Below are 23,276 nucleotides of genomic sequence, written 5' to 3'. Positions count from 1 at the left end.
AGATTTATCTTTGCTGACAGATGTAATTAATATTTTAGAGGGAGGATATTGTAATCCCAACAGAGACATGGGCATTACAAGAGGAAGAGTGATGTGCCAAAAAAAAATCTGTTCATCCGCATGTTCTCTCGAGATAAAACATGAAGTTTTACCACGTTTTAGGACACAAAATGTTGCCTAAAACTGAAGCTATTTTAGTGATCCTGCAGGTTTAGCAGGTCTCCCGCCATTCAAGCTCTTGTGCAGTGCACATTTCATTTCCGACCCCTGCTTAGTTTTCCTGAAACTGGACGCCGTGGCTGATTAATAAAACATCCATTGTGTGCTGCTGGCTGATCACCGGAGCCCTTTCAGCTGTATAAGTGGTGAAAGGCGACATAATCTCCTCAGAACAAGATCTGAACTGAGATTGAGGAGCATACAACAGAGAAAGGCGCCCAGCGGGAGGACCACAAAAGCCCCAGGAGCAGCATGTTAAAGCCCCAGCAGCGCGGTGAGCTCCTCCTGCAGGACGCGCCGCCGGTTTTTGGCAAGCCGTGGTACTGGCAGCGCAGCAGCAGCACCATGGAGAGCACCCGCAGCCTGGCGCAGGTCATCATGGAGATGCGTGACGAAATCAAGAAGCTGGAGGCGGAGAACCGGGAGCTGCGGGGAGGCGGCGGTCAGCAGTCGTTTGGGGCCGTAACGGGGGACGGAAGCCCGGCGTCTGCAGCAGCAGCGGAGATGGAGGAAAACCCCTATGGGAACCTCAGGAGAAATGCCTCTGCGCCACTCCTGGAGGGGCAATACAAAGGTAAGAGAGAAGGCCTGATCTGGCACAGGTGGTTGCTTTGAAACTATTTTTCCCGTTTTTTTTTTTTTGTGTTGCCATTTAATTATCAATACATCCCCATAGCACATGACAGTGAACTGTTAAATAATGCCTGTTGTGACATGACTGGAATAATGTAGGCTACAATTACTCTTTGACCCAAATCATACCACCCCCACCCCTTAGTGGATTTTGTTTATTTCCCAAAACTTTTATTAAGTTTGAGGACCCATAAGAGACTGATAGAAACAAAGAATGTTCATCCTATGATCCTGATTTTAGTTTATTTAGTTTACTCCCATAATGCAACTCAGTATGTTCTTTACTGAAACTTTTTTTTTTTTACAGAAATGTGCTTTCTCTTCACAGAAAGGGCAACACAATGTGAAAAAGGACGATATAACTATGTATTAATTCTAAGACATAGAAAATATCACATGAAATTTAAGCTAGATATTAGATGATGTCCTCAGTGTTTTCTTTCCACATCTATCTCCGCACTGTGGAAATGAATCCATGCCAGCGCACCATGTTGGTGTTATTTCACAGAGAACACCGTCATGACGGTCCGAAGGTACTCCATAAGCTCCAACCTGTCCGGGGTGACCATGAGGCAGGGAAGGACTGATGTAGCAAAGACGAGTGAATCTGGATGGGGAAGACTACAAGAAGAAATCCAGCATGGGAAGGACATCTTTGGTAACTCAGCCAGAGGTGAAGTGGGGAAAGTTACCAACAGGCACTCCCTGCAGGAATATGTACACAAAAACAGGTACAGACAGACATGTCGTGCACTTTTAATCCCAGAAATGCAGCTGTGAAAAGCAGCATCTTTGAGTAAAGTTCAATTTAAGTTTGGCACAGCAGTGTTTTCCCTTTTAATGGCTAGTTTTATTTTAATGTATTTGAAGCTGCTTTTTCTCTCTCCAGGCGTGACTTTATTCATCTTTTCCCAACTTGCAACTTTATACCCCTATAACTGTTGTGATTTCTTTAACGTTTCAGGGCCAAAGTAAAAACTGTCACATTCCTTCTACCTGTGGATGACATTTACACGAACCGGCCAGTACTGACTAAGCACCAGGAGGAGCCTAAAATCACCGAGCTGGCTTCCATAACCGAGACAGATTCTTGAGAGCAGAAGCAGAACTTTTCAAGTCTTTGGATGTGGCCACGAGGCAACATGAACACACATGAACTGAGCCTCCGTGGCCTCAAACCAAGTTAGACCCTTCATTTAGGTCAGTGTAGATTGGGCTCTTACTGAGCGAGCCAGCAGACCGATTTTATCACACCTGACCACACAAACAGAAGACTCTGGTTACAGGTGTGGTTTTCATCCGGCCACAGCAATCCAGGCCCGGTCAAAAGTGATGAGACACGGGGCCCTCTGCAATGAGGATCAGATTTCTGGACTCCTTTCCCAACCTGGGGTGTCGTTTTTGGAGTGAGACACACACCCGCAGGTGACAGCTCTTTTACAGACAGTTGTGGTCACTGAGTCAGGCCTCGTGAGCAACATCACGCTCATTACTTATTCATCTTTGTTTCTTTTCACAATGTAAACCTAAATGGGTAGTCATGGTGCCACGTGTGCGTTTCAACATGTGACCCATTTCTTGACTTTGTTCCTGAAGAGTGTATTTTTTTTTTTTTTTATTTTAAGTCCAAGTCGCACATCGTCTCTGCTCTCATGTATGGAGGGCTCCATGTAAATATAGCAGTGTTTAGATTACTATTATGAAAAATTAAAGTAAGGCACCTTTAACAGTCATGTAAGCTATTACCTGTGATACGTGCAGTGTTATAAATTGTTTTGACAACTTTTGAAGAGGCTCATTTATTATCCATACTGTTTAAAATTCAGAATTATCACATGTAAGTATTAATAAGACTGAATATAGAGCTGCATTTTGATGTACAAATGAAGATGTATTGTCTTGGCAGTAGCAAGACAACGGCGGAAATGTTCATTTTTACTCTTCTGCTTTACATAAAAATAACCACAAAGCAGGTGAACTTCAAAAGACTAGTTTTTACTCCGATAGCGGTGTAGTGGGATATATTGCAGATTTTGCTGGTGTGAATGCGCCGACTTAACAAGTGTGAGTGTTGATTCTTCGCCTTTTGCATGAAAACGAATAACTGAATATTTTTGCCTTCTGTGCTCTTAAGATTTATATATTTTGCTAAGCTTTATGAGTCAGCCACTGATGGGGCAAATGCATTTATTGTTTAGTATGTCACACGGATACACGAGCAACAAGCAGAGCATATACTGTCAGCTTGAACTTTCTACCTGATCTGCTACATCCAGAGTCGCACACATTTTACCACAGGGAACAGTGACAGTGCAGAGAATCTAGCTAGCTGATGCTATACACAGAATGATACCATCTTTTGTCGATGGCTAGCAATGGCACGTATTAAATGCACTTTGTCTGATAAATCATTTATAGTAAATCAGCCATTCAGCTTGTAATTATCAGCTCACAGGACCAAACACAACCTGCTCCGGGTGTGTTTGCTTTGATTGTTGGTTTTCACAGCACCAGTATTCAGCAGCTGTTCCTCTGTTGTGCCCACATGGCTGTCGCTGTCTAAGCCGTCTGTTTTTTTTTTCCTGACTTTGACTTCAGTTCGGGCAAATTCATCCCGATGTCTTAACTGGTCCAGAGCTCCACTCTCTGACTGATCCTCACTGTGCAGGCTTCCGTAGCTCTCTGAGTCCCGGGGATTGATGACTGAGCAGGTCTGGGGTTCACAGCTCAGGCTGTCTTCATATTTCATAGGGATCAAGCAAAGGTTATCCCTGCGCTGCCTCTGGAAAGCTACAGCAGAGGAAAAAAGTGAGTGAGAGAGGGGAAGAGCCTGATGTATAGCTGATAAAATCTGCAGGACATAAAAAAAGGAGAGGACATTACTATGTGTACTATGTGTAGAATGAGAAGAATTTGTCAGACAGCAAACAGACCTGGCCTGCGGAGGCCTGGCTGGTAGCTCATCTGGCTGTCCTGCTGTCCAGCCCCAGTCTCCAGGTCTGAGAGACCCATAATCTGCTGCTCGCTGACTGCTGTGTTCCTTTTAAGAAAGTAAGTTGTCATTCTGCCCTTCCCCTTTACCTCGATCTCACCTCGCTTCTGGATAACAAAGACTTTATGGTCCAAAGCCCTGAGAGATGAGGAAAGACGATGTATGAGACATCACAGGATTCGTGGCACACATCGAAGTGCGTATTGATGCATGTGTTGTTGTACAGGAATATGCGCGTCCTTACTGGTAGACAGTTGGGCTCAAGTGGATCTTGTCGGGGAGGCCGTGACTCTCCATGCGAGACGCAGTGTTGACTGTGTCTCCAAACAGACAGTAGCGAGGCATCTTCTCCCCGACTACACCTGCCAGTACAGGACCGCTGTGGAGACCCACACGGATCTATAGAAATACAACAAACTACTTAACAGATGCTGATTGCAGACAGAAGACAACAGATCATATTTAATGCATAAAAGCAAAGGATAACTTTGGTTTAATCGTTGATAGAGCGATGGAAGTTTACTTTTACTTAAGTAAAAGTACAGTACCTAGTTACTTTCCACCATTGTGTATTTGAGAAATGCTGCACAAACATTCTTGCACCTGAATGGGTCCTCCTGTCACAGGGTTAATAACCTCCCTGGCAGCCAAGATCATACCCAGGGCAAAGTTGGCCACCCTCTCAGCGTGGCTGGAGACAGGTATGGGCACGCCACCTACCACCATATAAGCATCCCCTATGGTCTCAACCTGGGAAACACCAAATAAATACACGGACACTTTCAAATTCAGTCAGATCAAATGATCCAGAAGTCAAACTTGACTTAAAATCCACTTAATTTCATCTCTCCATGCTGAGATAAAAACAAACATAGAAATGACTGTTCCTTTGATATTTGAGTCAAAAAGTTAAACCTGCTGTATGTACCTTGTAAACATTGTGCACAGTTGTGAGTCGGTCGAATCGGAGGTACATGGAGTTAAGCATAAGGACAATTTGGATGGGTTCACACAGGGAACAGATATTAGTGAAGGTCACCACGTCGCTGAACAGTATGGTGCACTCTTTGAATTCCCCTATAAGATATGAAAACACGTACATAAAGATAAAGAGCAGTCATGTTAGCCACAGTCATACGCAAAAACATTCTGATTGTTCAATATTTATGGCATCTGCATTCCATTAACCTGCTTCTACTGTTTTGCCCTCTTTGAGCTGGTTGGCTACATGCTTGGGTAGCATGGCGTACAGCAAGTTCTCCGTCTTCCTTCTCTCCTCCTCCAGGTGCTGAGACAGGAGGCGGAGCTCCTCTTTCTTCCTCTCCAGCTGGTTGGACAGCTCGATTTCAGCCAGTCGCTGCTGATTGAGCAGGATGAGGTCGCGTGTGACGTCATGAGGCGCAATGTCAGAAATGTGCATGTCCCTCTCCTCCAGCTCCTGAAGACTTCTCAGCAGAGGAGAAGCTTGATAGAGCATAAGGTCCAGAGAGGGCATCCAGATCATCTGACCTAGGTGGAGCAAACATTAATACTTCCTCCATCTACTTAGGGTAAACATTGTGTACAGTTTGGGATTCTTTTTTTGACCTCTACCTCTGAGCTGCAGCATGGGTCTGTCCTTCCACGCTTCAGGCATCATATCCCTGCGTGTCTGCAGGACGAAGTGGCTGTTGATGAACTTCCTGATGCTGGAGATGGTGAAGGTGACTTCAGGATGCACAATGCTGAAGTAAAGATCCAGTTGGATGCTCATAGTTTGGAGCCCAGGGACGATCCTCTGAAGGTTCACCCCAGCCTGGTGCACCACCAGCTGCCTCACACACCACCCGGATTATTCCCGTTAATTTGATATGATCCAGTTACTCTTTAATGACAGACTTGAAATGTGAGAATTCACAAAGTGCTTCAAATAAATTGAATTTGCAGCTTGAACATTGCAATCTATACCTGCTCGTCGAAAACTATATGGAAAGGGAAAGCATGACAGAAAGTCTTCAGATCGATGTTAAGGGTTGTAGGGTACACTGGCTGAAAACCCCTCAACAGTTTACCTGCAAGGTAAAACAAAGGGTGTAAGAGTTTGTAACTTTGCTAATGAAGACACACATGCATGGATACCTGCAGGTATGTAACTCCTTTTGGCGGTCTTGGACACAAGTCATTACATTTTCAGTTTCTGATGATATCTCTGGCCACTAGCTCAACCTGTTGCACCAACGTCTGTATGCATGTATGGGTGTATGAACTGTACCTTTCCCGAGATGAACCAGCCCTCTGATTGTCTCCCAGTGACTCCTGTGCAAAGACAAACTGATGCTGGATCTGTTTTGATGAAGGGGCTAAGGTTAAAAACAGGACAGAGTTAGAATTTCACTATGATGCCATGTTTCTGGCTTCTACATAGTTTATATGCTTTACATATAAGTAATCTAACCTCTTTAACCCAGACCATGGCACTACGTTGGTTGACCAAAGGCTGGAGGGACTGGGTTCTTGGAAAAGGCCCACTTTTACTGCTGACCACACCTGACCGAGCAGCAGCAGCAGCTGGCCACTGTGTAACAAGGAAAACTACATGTTCCTTCTTCCCAGTTCTCTCCAGCTCCTCTAGCTGGCTGACGATCTCCATTGTCACCTCACTGTGGAAAAAGTCTTTAGCAACAGCTCCAATAATACCTGTAAAAGAGGGTGATGTCAGGTCTGCAAGCTTAAATGCCATTGCTGCATGTCCGAAGTTTAATTGATCAGAATACCAAAACTACGAGAATGATACAACAGAACATAGATAAATGTGGCGGGAATGTGAGAGGAAGTCTTTTTAATTACCAGGAACAATGTGGCAGAGCCCTCTGCGGTCTGAATAATAGTGGAGGAGCATGGTACCATCAGGGTTTCGCTCCACACGAAATGATGGTGCATTCATTTCCTGCAAGATTCAAACACTGAATTATAAATCACAGACAAACAAGATAAAAAAAAAAAAAGACAACATGAATAGGCATCGAAGCAGGCACCTTGTAGGAGAGGGCGAGGTAGCTATGAAGTGCATCCAGATTCTCAGTGAATTCAAATAAATCTCCTCCTAGAGTCCGAAGCATGTGGTCGTAGCCTGAGCGTTTGCAAAACTCAAAGAAATATTCTCCGAACTGTCTCAGGACAACCTCTGGCTTGACTCCTGCCACAAAAAACAAAACAAAAGAAAAATATTACATGACAAGCAAAATTAATTAATTTATTTTTAATTTAAAACTGAGCAGTATTTCAGTATTTTGAATATTGAAACCAGAGGTCTCGTGCTATTTATGTACCAGAGCGCACCTATGACACTTGGGTGTCTCACCAATTCAATAAAATAATAATAAAAAATAAATACGTCCATATTTGTTTTAGTAAGACTGAGGCTTAATTGAAATGGATATTAAAATGTAAAGTCACAGAAATGATTAACAGATTCAACACAAAGGAAGTCATCAAGCCATCAAAACCTGACTGTCAGCTTGAAAGGCACTATTTCTCATATACAATAACAGAAACAAGAGCATGTCCCAGACCTATGTCAGAGTGCCAACACCTCCACAGCATATGGCATCTAATGAGCTGAAACAGACTGAGACAAACCTCTTTGACATCTGTAGGGCTGCAGCTCTATCTACTATTTCTTATTCCACGGTTCTCTGAGTATACAGCTTATACAGGTTTCTGAATGAAAGAAGCTCCGTGGTCACTTCGCTGACACACACACTGAGAGAGAAACACAAGGAGGCTAGAGGCACAGGTATGACCGTGGCAACGGGTTTCACATATTTCAGCAATAAAGCAGGAAAAATTAACAGATTAAAACTGCTGCCGAAGCTTCATCTGAACAAGCCATGGTGTAGTGGTCTGACAATAGTGGTGCAGAGGCGAAAGCATTGACCACAACCTGTTGAGTTTTTTCTGGCCTTATTGCTGAAACATATATTACCTTCCACAGACATACACTCTTGGGCCTTGGAAAATGAAGCGATGAATTTGTATTAAGAGCAGCGCACACTGAGACGATTGCCACAACATTGGAAGTAAACAAAGGACAGCTGCATTTAAATTTTTGAATTTAATTTGAATCTCTCAAATTAACTGTGTCGCTTTAAGGGTACCTTTAAGGTGCGCTCCGGCAGCACGACACCTGTGATTGAAACGAAATGTGAACACACATGAAAATCTGTTTACCTAGCAGCTTGCAGGCTTCTGCTACTAACTGCATGGTGATTTCATCTTTATAGACTTCATATGTCAGGAAGGTATCCTGGACTCCAGCTTCATCCCTGTACGTGATTGGCATTGTTTTTTGATAAGAGAGTGGAATTATTGCTTTTGTGATTATGATACAGAAAGCCACAGTGAAGTTAACTTGGACATTCACTCCAGACCAGGCGGGGTCTTCTTACTCAGTTTCTCCCAGTGTTGAATGTAGGAGGAGGGTTAGCTCAGTGGTGTCGACTAGTTTATCGTAGAGGGTATTTGATTGCACTTGTGCATTAGAGATAATATATGAAATGTATTAGTTGTATAAAACGGACTCCCTCAGATTTCCTTTTATATATTTTTAAATATAAAATGTAATTGTAATACACTACGGCTTGTCTTAATACTTGATGGTTATTCTGGTGGTCAATGTGCATCCACATTGAAAAGTAGAATTCACTATTTAATCAGTCCATTGAAATAGTCCACAGTGGTTGACTGGGAGACTAGATAATCACTGTCTTGTTTTAAAATGATCTGCACCTATGAGGAGTGCCATCAGGGCTAGATTTCACTGTTGCTTTGTGGACTGCTGTTTTGAAGCCTGCTGTTTGGCATTTTGGGCGTCGCCCTCAAGGTTTTAGAACCATAAATGACATTCAATCCACAAAGACCTCCACATCTGATTGGTTAGGTTTCGGCATGACCTGCCTACTGCCCTACTTACTATTTTACTTTAAATGGGACCATAATTGACAAAATGAACAACATGCTCTATTGTAGAACACTTGAAACTATTGACTGAGACCATAAACTCAGTAGGAAGATGTATAAATCAAGTGAGAAGTAAGGGAAACACTGACATCCACTTTGACACTTGAGGGGTGTGGCCCTATGCAACTTGCCTAGTGAGTAGATGAGGTATAAAGTAAAGAAGCAAGATCTGTCACAAAATTACATTGTTATACTTCCTTGCATGTTCTTCAGAAGGTATACAGACATCCTGGAGTTTTCTAAGTGGATACACAGCATGTAGAAGTTTAACATGTAGATTACACCACTGGATTAGCCAATCTACCAGAATCTCCTGTTTAAAACTGGAGACTGATTTAGGGACCATCAATAAATGACACAAAAACAATGGCTGCCTCTCATTGGTTGCTCAACATGCCCTCATTGACTTCCCCTTGCACTTGGTATTCTCTCCACCATGACAAGTGTCAGTTCCATTTCTCTGGAAACTTCAAGTGAACTTCATTAGATCGACCCTCAGAGGGCCGACGTGTGGCCTGTGTGGTCATAATTTCCGACGCTGATTTGGAGCCACTGGGTCACATTTCATGGAAACTATTGGAAAAAATCCTATTAATATTATTATTATTATTATTTATTAAAACATTTAGGAATAAATAAATCAATTTCACAGAATCAACACTAGTGTGCAACATTGCATCAATTCCAATTTTTTTTATCATATTTTGTCACGTCAGCATGAAGTTTTTGTTTTTTTTATCAAACAGTAATGTATTGGTGGTCCCTGAATTAGCCTCAAGCAGTTAAGGAGGTGCTGGAGGGGAGCTGACCGTCCTCCTGCTGCCAACACTGGGGAAACTGAGGAAGGAGACACCGCTGGGTTGGGTCTGTACAATATCCAACCGAAAACTAACATCACAGATTCATAATTATTTAATTATTAATTAATAATTAATAATAAGTTACGCATTCATTATCACTTACACAAAGTAATCTGCAGTGATCAGTAAATATAACACTTCTTTTACCTGAGCTTCACCCACGTCTCCTCTCCAAACTTTTCCACCACCAGTGATTTCAAACAGGTGTTGATGAATCCATACTGTCGAGAACAAATGCACTAATGTGAAAGGAAGCAGCTGTTGAAACAATTTAGGTAATTTATAAAACAACCAAAAAGAAACCAAACTCTGTAAAAAAGCTGCGCACCATCTCTTTGACAGGTTTGGAGCGCGGTTTATCCACCAGCCACCTTTTTTCTTCCTCAGTGTCGTTGTCACATCGCTCTCTGCATCAGAAGTCCAGCCATTAATCCCTGAGTGATGTCCCCAGCGACTGTACCACAGCCTGCAGCAGCGTCCTACAGACAGACAGACAGGCAGGTAGACAGGTTGGAGCTCTCCCTCTACAGGTAGCTGCTCAGTCCCGCATGGAGACAAGAATATTTTACATCCCAATGACCCATTAATCTACAAATGAACACCCTCAAAAAACACAGCGTTACATAAAAGTAATATAATTTGACTGGACTATTTTACTGCTTTGCGCGCCAATTATTACGCACGTTTCCAAAGCCTATTTTAGGATGTACAAGGATAATAGTTTGTAATAGTTCTTATAAATCTTGTGCGAATCAAAATATTTATGGGTAATTTGATGCATGGGAGACCATACAGACAGTTTTTTTTTTTTTTTTAACATAAAACACAATAAATGAGTCGCACATTTAATAAAAACGTGTATTCTCAATCTGTGACTGATCCCGAATCTATCTAGATTACCTAATACACACATATATATATAGTAAAATAGAAATTTGTTTTTGTGCTTCTTTTAACAAGATGTTTAGAATTAATGTTGCACAAATACAGGAAGAAAACAAGAACTGTACTTGTTAATAATATCTTATAATAATATGTTATTTCTTTGTTTCACAGCTTATAAAATTAGTTTGCTTGAAGGTATATAACTAAACTCAGCCCACTATGGTGTAATGGAGCATAAATCCTTAAGACTGTGGTACAATAGTTGCTGGTAATTTGTTTTAAGGCTGTTAATGATCTTATTCTGGTCTGATGTCTGCAGACGTCATGAAGGCGATCCACAGGAGCAGCATCAAAGGTAGATGAGACAAGTGTGTCAGAGAGGAGAGCCCAACACAGCGGAGTGCACACACAAGGGCACAGAGGATCATTGCAAGTACTGTGCTGAGGCTGGCTGCCAGCGCATAAGCAGATGGATCTGTCACCAAAACACAAAACAAATAAGGAGATTGTCCTGCGGTCATATGCAAACATAAATACTTTATTTCTCAGAGAAATAGGTGTCCACTCATTGTCAAAAAGTATCAAAATCCTCCAACACATATTTGTAGGAATAATTACAAATATTCTGACCTAAACATGCGCCACATGGCTGCAAAGACACACATATTGAGAGTATGAAAATATGTCACACCAAAGGATTCAGTCATTTTAACCAAACAGACCACAGTGTGTTTTTTGAATCATTTAGCATCATCAGACAAGTCAAACTGCAGAAACACACATCAAACTATTTCCTCACTGCAGTTTCTTTACACTACCGTTGCTTTTGCTGCGTCAACTTTATGAATGTCTATGAAATTTGATAATCTGTAACTGTAAATCTGCACACCAGAAGTGTTTCAGTACCATGAAAGTTTCTGTTCCTTTAAAAAAAAAAAAAAAAAAAGAAGAAGAAAGAAAAACTTTTCTCATTTTTATTTTATGAGACTCATTGAGTTCCACGTTTGTTTCCACTCATCCTTTGGACTATCAATTAAAGAGATATCTAAGTTGTGAACTTTCCTGCCCTCTGCTGGTGAAAGATTTTAACATCAACTTGAAAAAAAGAACCTTTAAGTGAGTCCAGGCTGATGTTGGAGGCAACAAGCTCCATGAACAAAAACACGGCATCTTAAATGGTCTTTGTTGAAAAATTAAAGAAAAGGAAATGATCATTTAAAGTAATTTAACACTAAGATGACAAATCAGAAAGCAAATTGACCTTGTTCTGATAAACTGCACTTTAGATGGACTGTAAGTGTCAACTTAAGCCTGGTTTAAAGGCAGGATCTGCAACTTATTTTAGAAGCACCTTTTGTTATATTGCTTAAAATAGCATAGCAGCCTGACAGCAATCAATTAATGAAATAGCTTGACAAAAAAGAAACAAATCCATTGTCTGTGTCTGTCACAGGAAGGTAATAAACTTGTCTAACTATTTCATTCAGACTGAATGAAATGACTGGATGGCCGACCTGCAGGCACACTGTAAGTGCACCCATTGTGCATGACCGGAGTCTTCCATGAGGCTGGAGCTAGCGAGATATCTGCCCAAGAATGTGCAGATAAAGTGCAGCCAAAATTTGAATTACATTACTGTCGTGAATTACCAACACAAGGCACACAGCCACTGAGCTGAAGAACTAGAGAGCCGCTGCTGACCGCAACTAACTGCTGTAAAGTGAGCCAACAACACACAGCACATGCTAAAGGTGATGTTACGCTCATGTCAGCTGCTTTGTTCGTGCTTATATGACTGTGGCATTTCGACAGACTTGTTTGTTTGTCAGACTGAAAAGCTGAGAGAGGCTGTCAGTCAGCGGTTGTGCACAGAACGAACGAGCGCCCCGGCGGCGGTGGCTGGTCGTCTCATCACAACGTTAGTCTGGCAGCGTGTTCATGTGTTGTGGGCGAGCGGCTTTGGAGGAAAGCCTGAGGGGAGGTGGTGAGATTTTTTGTTTGGTTGTATACTTTCCAAATCTGGCTACTCTCTCCCAAACACTGTGTGTAGGGTTACTGTTTCTAATTATTGACCAGAGTTATTGTTGTTGTAATAAATCAAAATGCAGCGACATTTGTGATTCTGAATAAGGTGCAGTTGTACGGCCATAAGATATTTTTCATACCCAATTTGATGTATTCATTCATTTATATTGTTCTAATACAAACATTTTTCGGTGCAATCTGTCTCCTGAGTTTTACTCAACTATTGCCTAGTGTAATTTATCCTCCTTTGTCTGTATTTAGAGTCTCCTGATTATCCTAGTCCCCATTCACCATATATTACCATAATTTACTCTAAAATCTAATGGTATGCCACACTAGTTTCTCCAGTGTTGCTGACTCTGCCTTTAAAACACAGTGTTTTTACATCTAATACAGTGAGTAAAATATCTATTTCTGGATCATTGTTTAAGACAGGCTGGTCTGCCACATTCTGTGGGGACTATGAGTCTCTGGCTGTGCTGATGGTAAAATGATGGCCTTAAGTAGGTAGACAGCACCAATGAGATGAACCTAATGTTCTGTGTTCATGTCCTGGTGGGTTTCAGGTCCGTAATGAGGTCTGCAGAGCCCTCATGTCCCTGAGCAACCTCAGGTTCCTCCTGCTTCTCTCTCCTGGTTGAACTTTGACGGCTCCAGCAGAGCGACCTCTGGTGGACACTGTGGTAGTCACTCTCACCTCATTCCTGCTGCTCCGCCTTGAATTTGCCTCTTTTCTTAACTTCTTTATCTAGAAAAGAGAAAAGAAAGATAAAGGATAGGAGCCACAAAACAAAATTTTACTTTTACAGTTTGGCAGTGCGTGAACTGAATTGTTTTGGCGTGAGAACCAACCTGTGTCTTGTGTTTGTAGAGCTTACTGATCTGCTCTCCTTTCCTCTCCATTTTCAGTAACAGTGTCTCCTGCTCCCTCTGGACTTCTTTTCTTTCCAGTTCAGAAACACTGGCCTCCATCTGCCTCATCAACTCATCCTGCTCCCTACAATACACACAATATAATTCATCACTATCCCAAAGCAGTTGCCCTCCTCATAGAGCTCAAATGCCGCCACACTCACAAGCTCATAAGTCGCAGCTCCTCCTGTAGTGCTTGTAGCAGCTCTGAAAGCTCCTCACCACAAGCAGAGGAGGAAGAAGAGGAACTGTCTGAACGCCTTCGGCTAGCTGTCTCATAGCTGCCGTTAGAGAGGACGCGGCTGTTGCAGAGGTGTGGCTGGTGTCGCTTCAAGAGAGACAAAACTGACTGGACGTTTGCTCGGACTGAGTGGCTGCAGCCTACTGACTGAAAGTCAGGTAGGAGAGGAGAGAGAGAGTCGATTAGAGAGAGCCTTTGTAAAGGGAAGCATTACAAACTACAAACCATTTTATTCTTATGCACAAATGCATATATGGCCATATTACCTTTCCAGCAACAAATGGTACATCTCTGAGACTCAGTCTGTAGTGTGGCTGTGTGTAGGACGCCTGCTGTGGTGGAGATTTCTGGAGAGAGAAAAAATTACTTTTTTTCCCCCCCATGATCAGAAAACACTAATTTCATAATGACACCAAGCTGAGAAAAGAGAGCTATTCTCATTAGAAAAATAGGTGATGCTTTTGGAGAAACAAAAGCAGAGAAAATTGAACTTTCTTTTACTATTTTAAGAATTTATCAGGATATTCTAATGAATGCAGTTAAACTCCTTCAACTCGACTCATCATGACATTTGCAGATGTACAAACAAGAAGCACTAAGCTGCAGCCGTATTGTTACATTTGTCCAAAAATCTACTGATATAGAGTGAAAGAAACAATCTCAAGTAAAACCTTGAACTACAGACGCTAATGTCTTCACCTTGGAATTGGACTTCTCTTTAGATTGTCTGGTGGACAGGCGAGGTGAGACTGACTGCAGCAGTATCCTATTGGCCTCCAGACCTGTTTGTAGCTAAAAACACACACAAAAAACCCCACAGAAAATGATGTGCAAGCCTGTGTGTGAGAGCACTGACTTTTAGCAGAATACGTATGTCATGTAAAACAACAGACTGAGCTTCCTTTCAAGTATAAGAAACATTATAAGCTGTCAATGGTGGGTGCAAGGAGGAAAATAGAAGCTCAAGAGAAATATAAATCATGGCCTTGTCACCTGATTGGCCTTATCCTGGACCAGCTTTCTCTGGTGCTCCTCCTCCTGTAGTTTCATCTCCAGGTCCCGAATCTTCATCTGACATATTCAGACACACACAATCGTCGTTATCGTGGAGACAATCACAAGACAATTTTCCTCTTGTCGCTGCCCACTTGAGATTAAATCATAAATCAGCTTTTTGACATCATTGTGGTCAGGTAAGACTATACCCTGGATAAACGTCTGAGCTGACAGAATGATAGATGGGATGTTAAAATTGGAGAGTGCTAGGCCACCCAGGCTTATAACTTCTGAATTGATCTGAGGAACCAGAGCTGGAACAGTCATTTCTGACCTACAGGATTTGTATTCTGACCCCTTAGAACTCATCAGTGTCTACTTTTGACCCCTCGTCACAGATTTATGGCCTTTGTTTGGACATTTTAACAGTTTAACCAAATAGTGACTTTTCCCTCTCAAATTGAGACCTGAAGAGGTAAAAGTATTCAGCATTTCTCTAGAAAAGAATTTAATACATTTACATTTACATTTAACTTCGCTAACCCTAACCCTAACATAAGCTTGTTTGATGTGTTTATAAATAAACGGGCTGTGAGCAAGCTTGAAGAATTAGTGTAATTTCGTCTGCATAGAAATTTATAATTACAGGCAGCAATTGCTCTTAACTTGCATTTCACTGTGTCTGTGTGTGTACCTCAGCGTTATTCTGTGTGCGCATCAGCCTAAGATACTCCTGCTCCAATCGTTCCAGCTTTTCCAAATGGGCATGCTCCGACACTGCGTCAGGCTGGTGCTCAGCTGACTTGGCTGTCTCCAAGGAAACCTGAAAGCATAAAGAACAATTAATGCAATTATACAAATCAACACACTCACACATACGTGAAGAGTCCTAGCATCTACGCATCACAGTCTATGACACTAAGGAACTCTGGGTCAACCTGCTGTTTGAGCAGGCTGGTCCTGTCTGCCTTGGCATTGCGCAGCATCCTCTTCATGTGATCCAGCTGCCGCTCCAGCTTCACACAGCGAGACTCTGCAGCAGCCAGGTGGGTGATCAACACTGTGGAGAGGAACAATGAGACACCATAAGATACAAGGAGGGAGAAATAAAGAGGAAACATAATAATGTCAGCTAAAATTTTAAATATGTTATTCATAAACTCACCTTGATTGCAGTTGGACTGGCCCACTATCTCTCTGTCTGAGTCTGTCTGAGCATTTAAGAGTCTCTCTGTGACTTTATTACTCTGCAGACGTGTGTGTGATGCATCTTTCCCCATAGTGCGCAGACTGAGGTCTGTGTGTCCTCTCTCCAACTCCAGCCTCCTAATCTTTTCCTGGAGGTTCCTCAAGGCAGACAGAATCGCTACACACATACGGATCGTGTGTGAGATTAGATGCAATAATATGATGCATGTGGAGATATGCTGATAGATTTCACACATATTTAGGATATGATTACAGTCAAGGCGTAATAAGATATGATTTAGACTATACATTTAGAAGAATGGGAGGGTAGGACTTAGAGAATGAATAGATGTCAGTGCAGCTGAGACATCCAAGTGGTGCGGCATCATGTTGCACATGCTGTAACCATGGAGCTCTGAAACACCGCAGTGCCTGAATGGAAACTTTGTACAAGGAAAGTAACCCACACACACACAAATGCACAAATTAAAGTTACCTGCACTGCTGGTCTCTGGGAAAGCCTTGCTGGGTGATGATGGGCTACGTGACAGATGAGTGCGTGTTTGAGGTGTGTGGTGCACAAGTGTGTTGATGAAGGGCCGGTGAGCAGGATACTCCTTGTAAGATGTGAGTGACAGGCTGTCAGATACCACTCCACTGGATGGTGGTGGTGGACGGAGCTCCTGCTGAGAAACAGGGCTGAGTGTTGAACAGCATCCACAAATATCTGGAGAATACTGCAGATATAACGTTACAAACACATCTTCAACACTGACATTTACAATATATCACTAATGGGGATCAGCACACAACATACAGAAAGTTAAATGATTTAAAACCTTAAATTCGCCCTTAACGTGACGTCCCAACATGATATGTCTGTCCTGCTAAAGTCAAATAAGCACATGAAGCTGAAACTTACAGTATATTTATAGTACTATAGTATACTTTCTGTGTCTGCAACACCAGCTGTTCTGAGTTGTAGCAACTGCTGCTAGGTTTAGGTAGCTGTCCTATAAACTAACTCACTCTATGGTCAGTTTAAACGGTGGCGAACTGCATTTTCCTCTCTTTTATGTCACATTGCCCTCAGTCTAGTAACGGTGAAGCTACCTTCTCACTCGTGGCATCAGCAGCGGGTGTTTTTGACAGAGTCTCCATTGAAATGCAGCCGATCCAGTCTGCCTCGCATGAGCTTAACCAGGCTCTAAAACGCGTAAATCATGCTAATAATAGTTTTGTTTAAAAGTGTAGCCTTACTCCTTTAGTTAAAACTGGAGGTTTGCTAGCTAGGCGCCGTTTCTACAGCTGCCAGTGCTAATACGAGAAGAAAACATCCCTTTGACAAGCTGCACAGTCCAGCGTTTCCGAGGGGTTTGCTTGATATTAATCCCCGCATGGCCCGTCAGACACCGCGCAATCACACGTTGGTGCTATGTTTGAGAGTTACCCACACCGGTGCGCACTTTAAATAAAACAAATGCACATTACATGCTTACCGGAAATGTAGTTTTATCTCCTGAGGTTTAGAACAGCGGTACCCAAGAAGAAAACTACAATAACTCTGAGCCATCTGGGAGGAGCGGAGAGAGGGTTTGCACGATTTACCGTGAGTTTTATGACAAAGTTGCCTGTTCTGGGATTAAAGAGGAGGTGCGTAACAACACGTTTTTCTCGAGTTGTAGTTTATAGCATATTCTACACAACAAGTGATTATTGATATGAATATTTAACAGTTAATAGACATACTTACCGTCGGTTAGACCCATCCGATGTGTACACATAAACTCGTGTTAGCTATCGCATTAACTCAAGGGTTACTAGCTAATGTGAAAGCCAATGTTAATTTAACCATAACTCACAGTACCACCAGTAACCATTTACTATTTAGCTACAGGTTACTGTTAGCTACTACCTAACGAAGTGATCACTAGTTAGCTGGCTATCACACAGTATTACACCATGTATTTTAATGTCTCATAACACCAATTGTCCTGTGAGCCCGATGTTAAACTTGGTTTTCTAATTTAAAGCTATCTCTACTGACCTAACCGATATGTTTTTGACAGTAGTTTTTAGATGTGGCGGTAATGTTACTGCCTTTTTTCCTGCAGGAGAGGCCTTTTGCTCAGGTGTAAACAGACTTTCACTTTGTCACACAATCATGTCCTCGGAAAACCCCTTGTGAGTTTGTTTGAATCATAACTTTGAACCTTTCTCAGACCAAATATATTGTGATTGTACCCACTGAATCACAGGTTTTGTTTATATTCAGTTAATGCACAGTGTATAATAATGCACATGTGTCTCCAGGTTCAAAATGACCTAATGTGGTTTCTTCTAGGGATGATGAGGATACATTCAAGATCCTGATCGCCACTGATATTCACCTTGGTTACCTCGAGAAGGACGCTATCCGTTGCAATGACACTTACAACACACTAGATGAGATCCTGAAATGTGCCAAGACAAATCAGGTACGCACACCTTGATGGACGTGTGTGTGTGTGTGTGTGTGTGTGTGTGTGTGTGTGTAGGATCAGATGGATTTCATCCCAAAGTCTACCTGTCCTGAACACCCACTGCTCTCTCTCTTTGTTTGCTTGCAGGTAGATTTCATCCTGCTTGGTGGTGATTTGTTCCACGACAACAAGCCGTCACGCCGCTGCCTCCACAACTGCATCACAATGCTGAGAAAATACTGCATGGGAGACACTCCCATACACTTCAACATTCTCAGCGACCAGACTGTCAACTTCAACACGACCCAGTCAGTTCGTTTGATTGTTCGCTCGTTCTTGCAAAGTTGCTTCTTCTTGTTGGATGAATGTTATATTAGTGTTGTATATGTGTTGATGTGTTTTAGGTTCCCCTGGGTTAACTATCAAGATGAAAATCTGAACATCTCTATTCCTGCATTTAGCATTCATGGTAACCATGATGACCCAACTGGGGTGAGTTGCAGCTAATATAAAAGAAAATTATTAGACACAACACGAGATTTTAATTTGCAAACATTCACATTTGTGTGTGTCTGTTTTGTTGTTATCGTAATTTCCCATAATGTTATATATCAGTTTAGTTAATTTACAGTTTTCTTTCTTTTCTTCAAGGCTGAAGGCTTGTGTGCGTTGGATCTGATAAGTGCTTCTGGTCTTATCAATCACTTCGGTCACTCCAATTCAGTAGAGAGGATAGAGATTAGTCCCATCCTCATGCAGAAAGGCAACACCAAATTAGCCTTATACGGTCTTGGTAAGTGTGTGTTTTGTGTAATCTTTGTCTGCATTCTCCCTGGATCAATAAAAATAGGAAATGTTGTTTCTCAAATGTGCGTATGTGTGTGTAGGCTCTATCCCAGATGAGCGCTTGTACAGGATGTTTGTCAACAACCAGGTAACTATGCTTCGCCCCAAAGAAGACCAAGATGAATGGTTTAACCTGTTTGCCATCCACCAGAACAGGTGTGTGCATGCATGAGGGAAGAGCCGTACATTTTAGACATACAGTGCCAAACATCAAACCATGAGAATTAACTTTGCTATTTATCTTTGTGTTCTCTCTAGGAGTAAGCACGGACCCACTAACTACATACCTGAGCAGTTCTTGGATGATTTTATTGACTTGGTGGTGTGGGGTCACGAGCACGAGTGTTTAATAGCGCCGAGCAGAAATGAACAGCAGCTCTTCTATGTGACACAGCCGGGCAGCTCCGTAGCCACCTCCCTGTCCCCTGGAGAGGCTACCAAGAAGTACAAATACACATATGCGCAGTGAATGATATTCATCCATATCCTGAATGTGTTTTAAAGTGATGAAGTAGGCAAACCACGCTGTTTGTGTGTATCCAGGCACATAGGGCTGCTGAGGGTGAAAGGTCGCAAGATGAACCTACAGAAGATCCCCTTAAAGACGGTGCGTCAGTTCTTCATCCAGGATGTGGTACTGGCGGATTACCAAGACGTCTTTACGCCTGATACACCCCAAGTTACAAAGAAGGTGGAGGACTTGTGCTATGCAAAGGTAACACTCAAAGGCGCCAACAAACAATCTTAGATCTATTGCTCAGTCGCCTTATCCTTCTTGCCTCTAATCTGTCCCCTTATATCTTTCTCTGTCTCCTCTGTAGGTCACGGAGATGCTCGAAGATGCTGAAAGAGAACGACTCGGATGTCCGGTCACCCCAGAGAAGCCTCTTATTCGCCTGAGGGTAACATGGACACGCTTGCAGCATGTGCACACGCCTTAATATTCACTCTACATTCGAATTCATCATCCTCATCACCTTCCTCAGGTGGACTACAGTGGAGGCTTTGAGGCGTTCAACACTTCCCGCTTCAGTCAGAAGTTCGTGGATCGAGTAGCCAACCCAAAAGACATCATTCACTTTCTCAGACGTCGTGAGCAAAAGGAGGACGTTAAAGGTCTGACGCAGATTAAATAGACGGCTGTGGATTACAGTATACACCATAAATCAATGTACAGTATACTGTCTGTTTGACATGTTTCAGTCTTTGTGCTTTTCAGATGAGATCAATGTCGACTACGGCAAACTGTTAAAAAACGCAGCAGTTGAGAGTCTGAGAGTGGAAGACTTGGTTAAACAATACTTTGAGGCGGCAGAAAAGGTGCTGTACACACACTGATTCATATGCACATACTTACAAGGTGTCATAATGCTTATCTGTATTACTCTTTCCATCGTATATTCTTTTGAAAAGTGTGCGTGCATATCTTCACAGACGGTACAGCTGTCCCTCCTGACCGAGCAGGGCATGGGGAAGGCCATTCAGGAGTTTGTAGACAAAGATGAGAAAGATGCCATTGAGGAGCTGATCACTTACCAGTTAGAGAAGACACAGCGCCACCTTCAGGCCAGAGGAGTAACCACAGAGCAGGATATAGACGCGGAGGTAAGGGTGTGGGGCTTGCAGGTGAAGTCGACGTTATAAGGGTGTGTGTTTTTACATTTTCATTTTTACAGATCCAGCGTTTCAGAGACTCGAAAAAGAACACAACTGAGGAGGAGAATGAAATCACAGAAGTAAGTAACGAATGGACACACACCAAAAAAAAAAAACATGCGTCTGATGTGTCTAATATTGTGCATTTTATCTCTCTCTCAGGCTATGAACAGAGCCAAAGCTCACCGTTTGGAGCGTGGCAGTGACGTGGATATGTTGGATGACCTTGCTGATGTTGCTATGGACTCTGATGAGGACTCAGTCCCGTTCCCTTCCCCCACGAGAGGCAGGGGGCGAGGAGGCCGCGGGCGGGGTGGCCGGGGTGGCCGGGGAAGAGGGAGAGGTAAGCTTTTATATTATGTAATGATATGAAGTGAAAATGGAGGCCTAGAGAGCAATGCACAGTGGTAAATAGATGTTTTAAATATTAATTGAAGAACATAGGATTGGTATAAAGCAGTGACTCAGAGCAAATACACCACTGAGTGCCTGAGTGGCAGGTTACATCAAATGTACACAGACATATTGTGGCTGCATACCAGTGCTAATGCCCCGTGTGTATACAATGAAAAATGCAAAGGAAATAAGAGATGGGAGTTAATAAGTGTGCACAGAATCTTGAATCCCAGTTCTGAACCGTTCATTTTATCCGTGCAGGTGCAGCTGCCTCTGAACCAAAGCCAGCCGGTCGAGGCCGTTCCCAGAAACCCTCAGCACCACCCCAAAGCAGAGGCATCATGCAAGGTAGGAGACTTAAGATTATGCGTGAGGGTGAGGATCTACAGACACACAAGTTAATGTTCTGTACACAGCATAAAAATGCCATCACAATAAGCACAGAAACCTTTTGTCTGAATCCGTTTACAACATTGTCCCGCTCCTCAACTTTTAGTTTCTTCCTTGCTTTCACCTCGACTCCTCGCTCAATGTGTCTCTCCTCCCTCTTCTTTATACCTCATTCTTCAGCGTTTCAAGCTTCATCCCAGAGATCATCTTGGTGTGGAGCCAGCACATCGCACACAGCAGATGAAGTAAGTCAAATGATGACACACACGCATGCAGTAAACACGCACACCTTCTTATTTATGATTTATGTGTAAACTGTGCCATCCTCTAACTTTGCTTCTCATATTTATCCATCTCCAGGTGACCATTGATGACTCTGATGAAGATATACCTGTAATGAAAGCCACCCGTGCCCCTCCAAGGTATATATTTTTTGGTCTACAGTGTGAAATTGCAGTCCTTTTAAGAGAAGAAAAAAAATGCAATGACGAATAGATATACATGTTGTGCATTGTTAATGTATATACTATATACACACACAAAGTACGGTTTTGTTCCCTCCCTCTTACCGTAGACCGTCATCGTCATCGTCCTCTTTCACCAAGCACAGCTCACAGAGCCAGAGCCAGTCATCTAGAGGAGTTGCATTTGATGACAGTGATGATGATGAGGTAAGAGATCAGTAGTCACTGCATCCACCATGCAGGGATTTCTAAGAAAAACGTGCAGCCATGCATTTACCTCTCCCATAATCCATTTTACATTTGCTTGCCAAACAATAACTTAAACATACGTGATTTTCTTCTCAGTTTTGCCTATCCAGTGTTTTAATCCTTTTTTCATCTTCATGTTACAGGATAATCCATTCAAAGGCCCCAGCCATCGTTCACGGAGATGAGTGCATCATTTATGGTTGACACTTGTTAATGTTGTTGATTAGCTAATTAGCAAGGCAGGCTTCGGGAGGACTTCACAGTACATGCTTCAAATTTGTCAGCACTTTCCAACCCCAACGCTGAAAATGAATAATTAAGCTGATCAGCTACTATTACTTGGAGTTAAACTGTCCAGTTGTCAGACCCTCATTTGCTTGTCGCCATCTAAACCTGTTGACTGGTGGAGCACATCTGCTAATGCACATCAGTATCGATCAGTGTTGGGTTTTCTCCAACGTTCAGGAAATAAATGTTTTTTCATATATAATCATCTGTCTCTTTTGTTTTTGAATTATGGTCTGTGTCTCGCTCTCAAAGGTTGTCATGGGAATAGCCTTGTGTGTGCATAATGTGCCAGTGGTAGAAGTGAAAGTAAGGTGGAAAAATTTACAATAGAATATAATTTGGAAAAATTAAGTCATTCTCACTCCCTACTTTGCACTTTGTACTGACAAAGACAAAACCTGAAGAATCATTGCATTTATGAAAATTAGGATCTTGTCAAGATGTAAGGTAGATATCTTAACTTTTTCCAAACATTCTTTTTAAGGTATAAAGTTATTTATTAATCAATTAATTAAACTTTAATTTAACTTTATTGCACAGTAGCTTGTAATTTTAGGGTATGTATCACTGAGTGCG

The 23,276-nt window shown here is 42.3% G+C and overlaps 4 protein-coding genes across 4 annotated transcripts; 2 read left to right on the top strand and 2 right to left on the bottom strand.

Moving 5' to 3' along the window:
• Positions 1-471: 471 nt before the first annotated feature.
• LOC139199610 (putative coiled-coil domain-containing protein 195) lies at positions 472-1,946 on the top strand. Its single transcript, XM_070828675.1, has 3 exons — positions 472-793; positions 1,361-1,583; positions 1,817-1,946. Exons 1-3 carry the CDS (start codon positions 472-474, stop codon positions 1,944-1,946), a joined length of 675 nt encoding a protein of 224 aa, XP_070684776.1.
• A 1,355-nt stretch (positions 1,947-3,301) lies between these two features.
• LOC139200018 (guanylate cyclase soluble subunit beta-2-like) lies at positions 3,302-11,234 on the bottom strand. Its single transcript, XM_070829246.1, has 16 exons — positions 11,218-11,234; positions 10,031-10,109; positions 9,850-9,923; positions 8,054-8,148; positions 6,859-7,019; positions 6,671-6,770; positions 6,322-6,520; positions 6,096-6,160; positions 5,792-5,895; positions 5,438-5,654; positions 5,033-5,353; positions 4,773-4,921; positions 4,448-4,594; positions 4,089-4,243; positions 3,786-3,982; positions 3,302-3,642 (listed from the first exon to the last, which is right to left on the bottom strand). The coding sequence occupies exons 1-16, from the start codon at positions 11,232-11,234 to the stop codon at positions 3,302-3,304; spliced, it is 2,421 nt and encodes an 806-aa protein (XP_070685347.1).
• A 1,609-nt stretch (positions 11,235-12,843) lies between these two features.
• On the bottom strand, positions 12,844-17,194 carry cep57 (centrosomal protein 57). The gene is made up of 11 exons (XM_070829705.1): positions 17,063-17,194; positions 16,446-16,632; positions 15,927-16,127; positions 15,700-15,821; positions 15,456-15,584; positions 14,759-14,836; positions 14,465-14,557; positions 14,032-14,112; positions 13,689-13,912; positions 13,465-13,609; positions 12,844-13,360 (listed from the first exon to the last, which is right to left on the bottom strand). The coding sequence occupies exons 1-11, from the start codon at positions 17,108-17,110 to the stop codon at positions 13,175-13,177; spliced, it is 1,494 nt and encodes a 497-aa protein (XP_070685806.1). The 5' UTR covers positions 17,111-17,194; the 3' UTR covers positions 12,844-13,174.
• A 339-nt stretch (positions 17,195-17,533) lies between these two features.
• Positions 17,534-22,902, top strand: mre11a (MRE11 homolog A, double strand break repair nuclease). Its single transcript, XM_070829627.1, has 20 exons — positions 17,534-17,602; positions 18,064-18,133; positions 18,294-18,426; positions 18,559-18,719; positions 18,816-18,903; positions 19,063-19,204; positions 19,299-19,413; positions 19,516-19,701; positions 19,801-19,972; positions 20,079-20,159; positions 20,244-20,373; positions 20,477-20,577; positions 20,692-20,862; positions 20,934-20,993; positions 21,076-21,256; positions 21,571-21,657; positions 21,880-21,944; positions 22,060-22,121; positions 22,274-22,370; positions 22,556-22,902. Exons 2-20 carry the CDS (start codon positions 18,114-18,116, stop codon positions 22,595-22,597), a joined length of 2,094 nt encoding a protein of 697 aa, XP_070685728.1. The 5' UTR covers positions 17,534-17,602; positions 18,064-18,113; the 3' UTR covers positions 22,598-22,902.
• Positions 22,903-23,276: the final 374 nt, after the last annotated feature.

Source organism: Pempheris klunzingeri, chromosome 4 (genome assembly GCF_042242105.1).
Source record: "Pempheris klunzingeri isolate RE-2024b chromosome 4, fPemKlu1.hap1, whole genome shotgun sequence".
NCBI classification, from domain to species: Eukaryota; Metazoa; Chordata; class Actinopteri; order Acropomatiformes; family Pempheridae; genus Pempheris; species Pempheris klunzingeri.
Note: the sequence above shows the minus strand (reverse complement) of the source record. Positions and strands in the feature narration are given on the sequence as shown.

Excerpts from the sequence above, each read along its gene's own strand:
- cep57 (XM_070829705.1), bottom strand. The coding sequence starts at position 17,110 with ATGGAGACTCTGTCAAAAACACCCGCTGCTGATGCCACGAGTGAGAAG. Across the intron at positions 14,113-14,464 it reads AAGAGAAGTCCAATTCCAAG|AAATCTCCACCACAGCAGGC; the intron begins GTGAAGACATTA and ends TTCTCTCTCCAG. Across the intron at positions 13,361-13,464 it reads TCTACAAACACAAGACACAG|ATAAAGAAGTTAAGAAAAGA; the intron begins GTTGGTTCTCAC and ends TCTCTTTTCTAG.
- LOC139200018 (XM_070829246.1), bottom strand. Across the intron at positions 5,354-5,437 it reads ACCCATGCTGCAGCTCAGAG|GTCAGATGATCTGGATGCCC; the intron begins GTAGAGGTCAAA and ends TGCTCCACCTAG. Across the intron at positions 3,983-4,088 it reads TTGAGCCCAACTGTCTACCA|GGCTTTGGACCATAAAGTCT; the intron begins GTAAGGACGCGC and ends CTCATCTCTCAG.
- LOC139199610 (XM_070828675.1), top strand. The coding sequence starts at position 472 with ATGTTAAAGCCCCAGCAGCGCGGTGAGCTCCTCCTGCAGGACGCGCCG. Across the intron at positions 794-1,360 it reads CCTGGAGGGGCAATACAAAG|AGAACACCGTCATGACGGTC; the intron begins GTAAGAGAGAAG and ends GTTATTTCACAG. Across the intron at positions 1,584-1,816 it reads GAATATGTACACAAAAACAG|GGCCAAAGTAAAAACTGTCA; the intron begins GTACAGACAGAC and ends TTAACGTTTCAG.
- mre11a (XM_070829627.1), top strand. The coding sequence starts at position 18,114 with ATGTCCTCGGAAAACCCCTT. Across the intron at positions 20,374-20,476 it reads GCAAAAGGAGGACGTTAAAG|ATGAGATCAATGTCGACTAC; the intron begins GTCTGACGCAGA and ends TGTGCTTTTCAG. Across the intron at positions 21,257-21,570 it reads TGGCCGGGGAAGAGGGAGAG|GTGCAGCTGCCTCTGAACCA; the intron begins GTAAGCTTTTAT and ends TTATCCGTGCAG.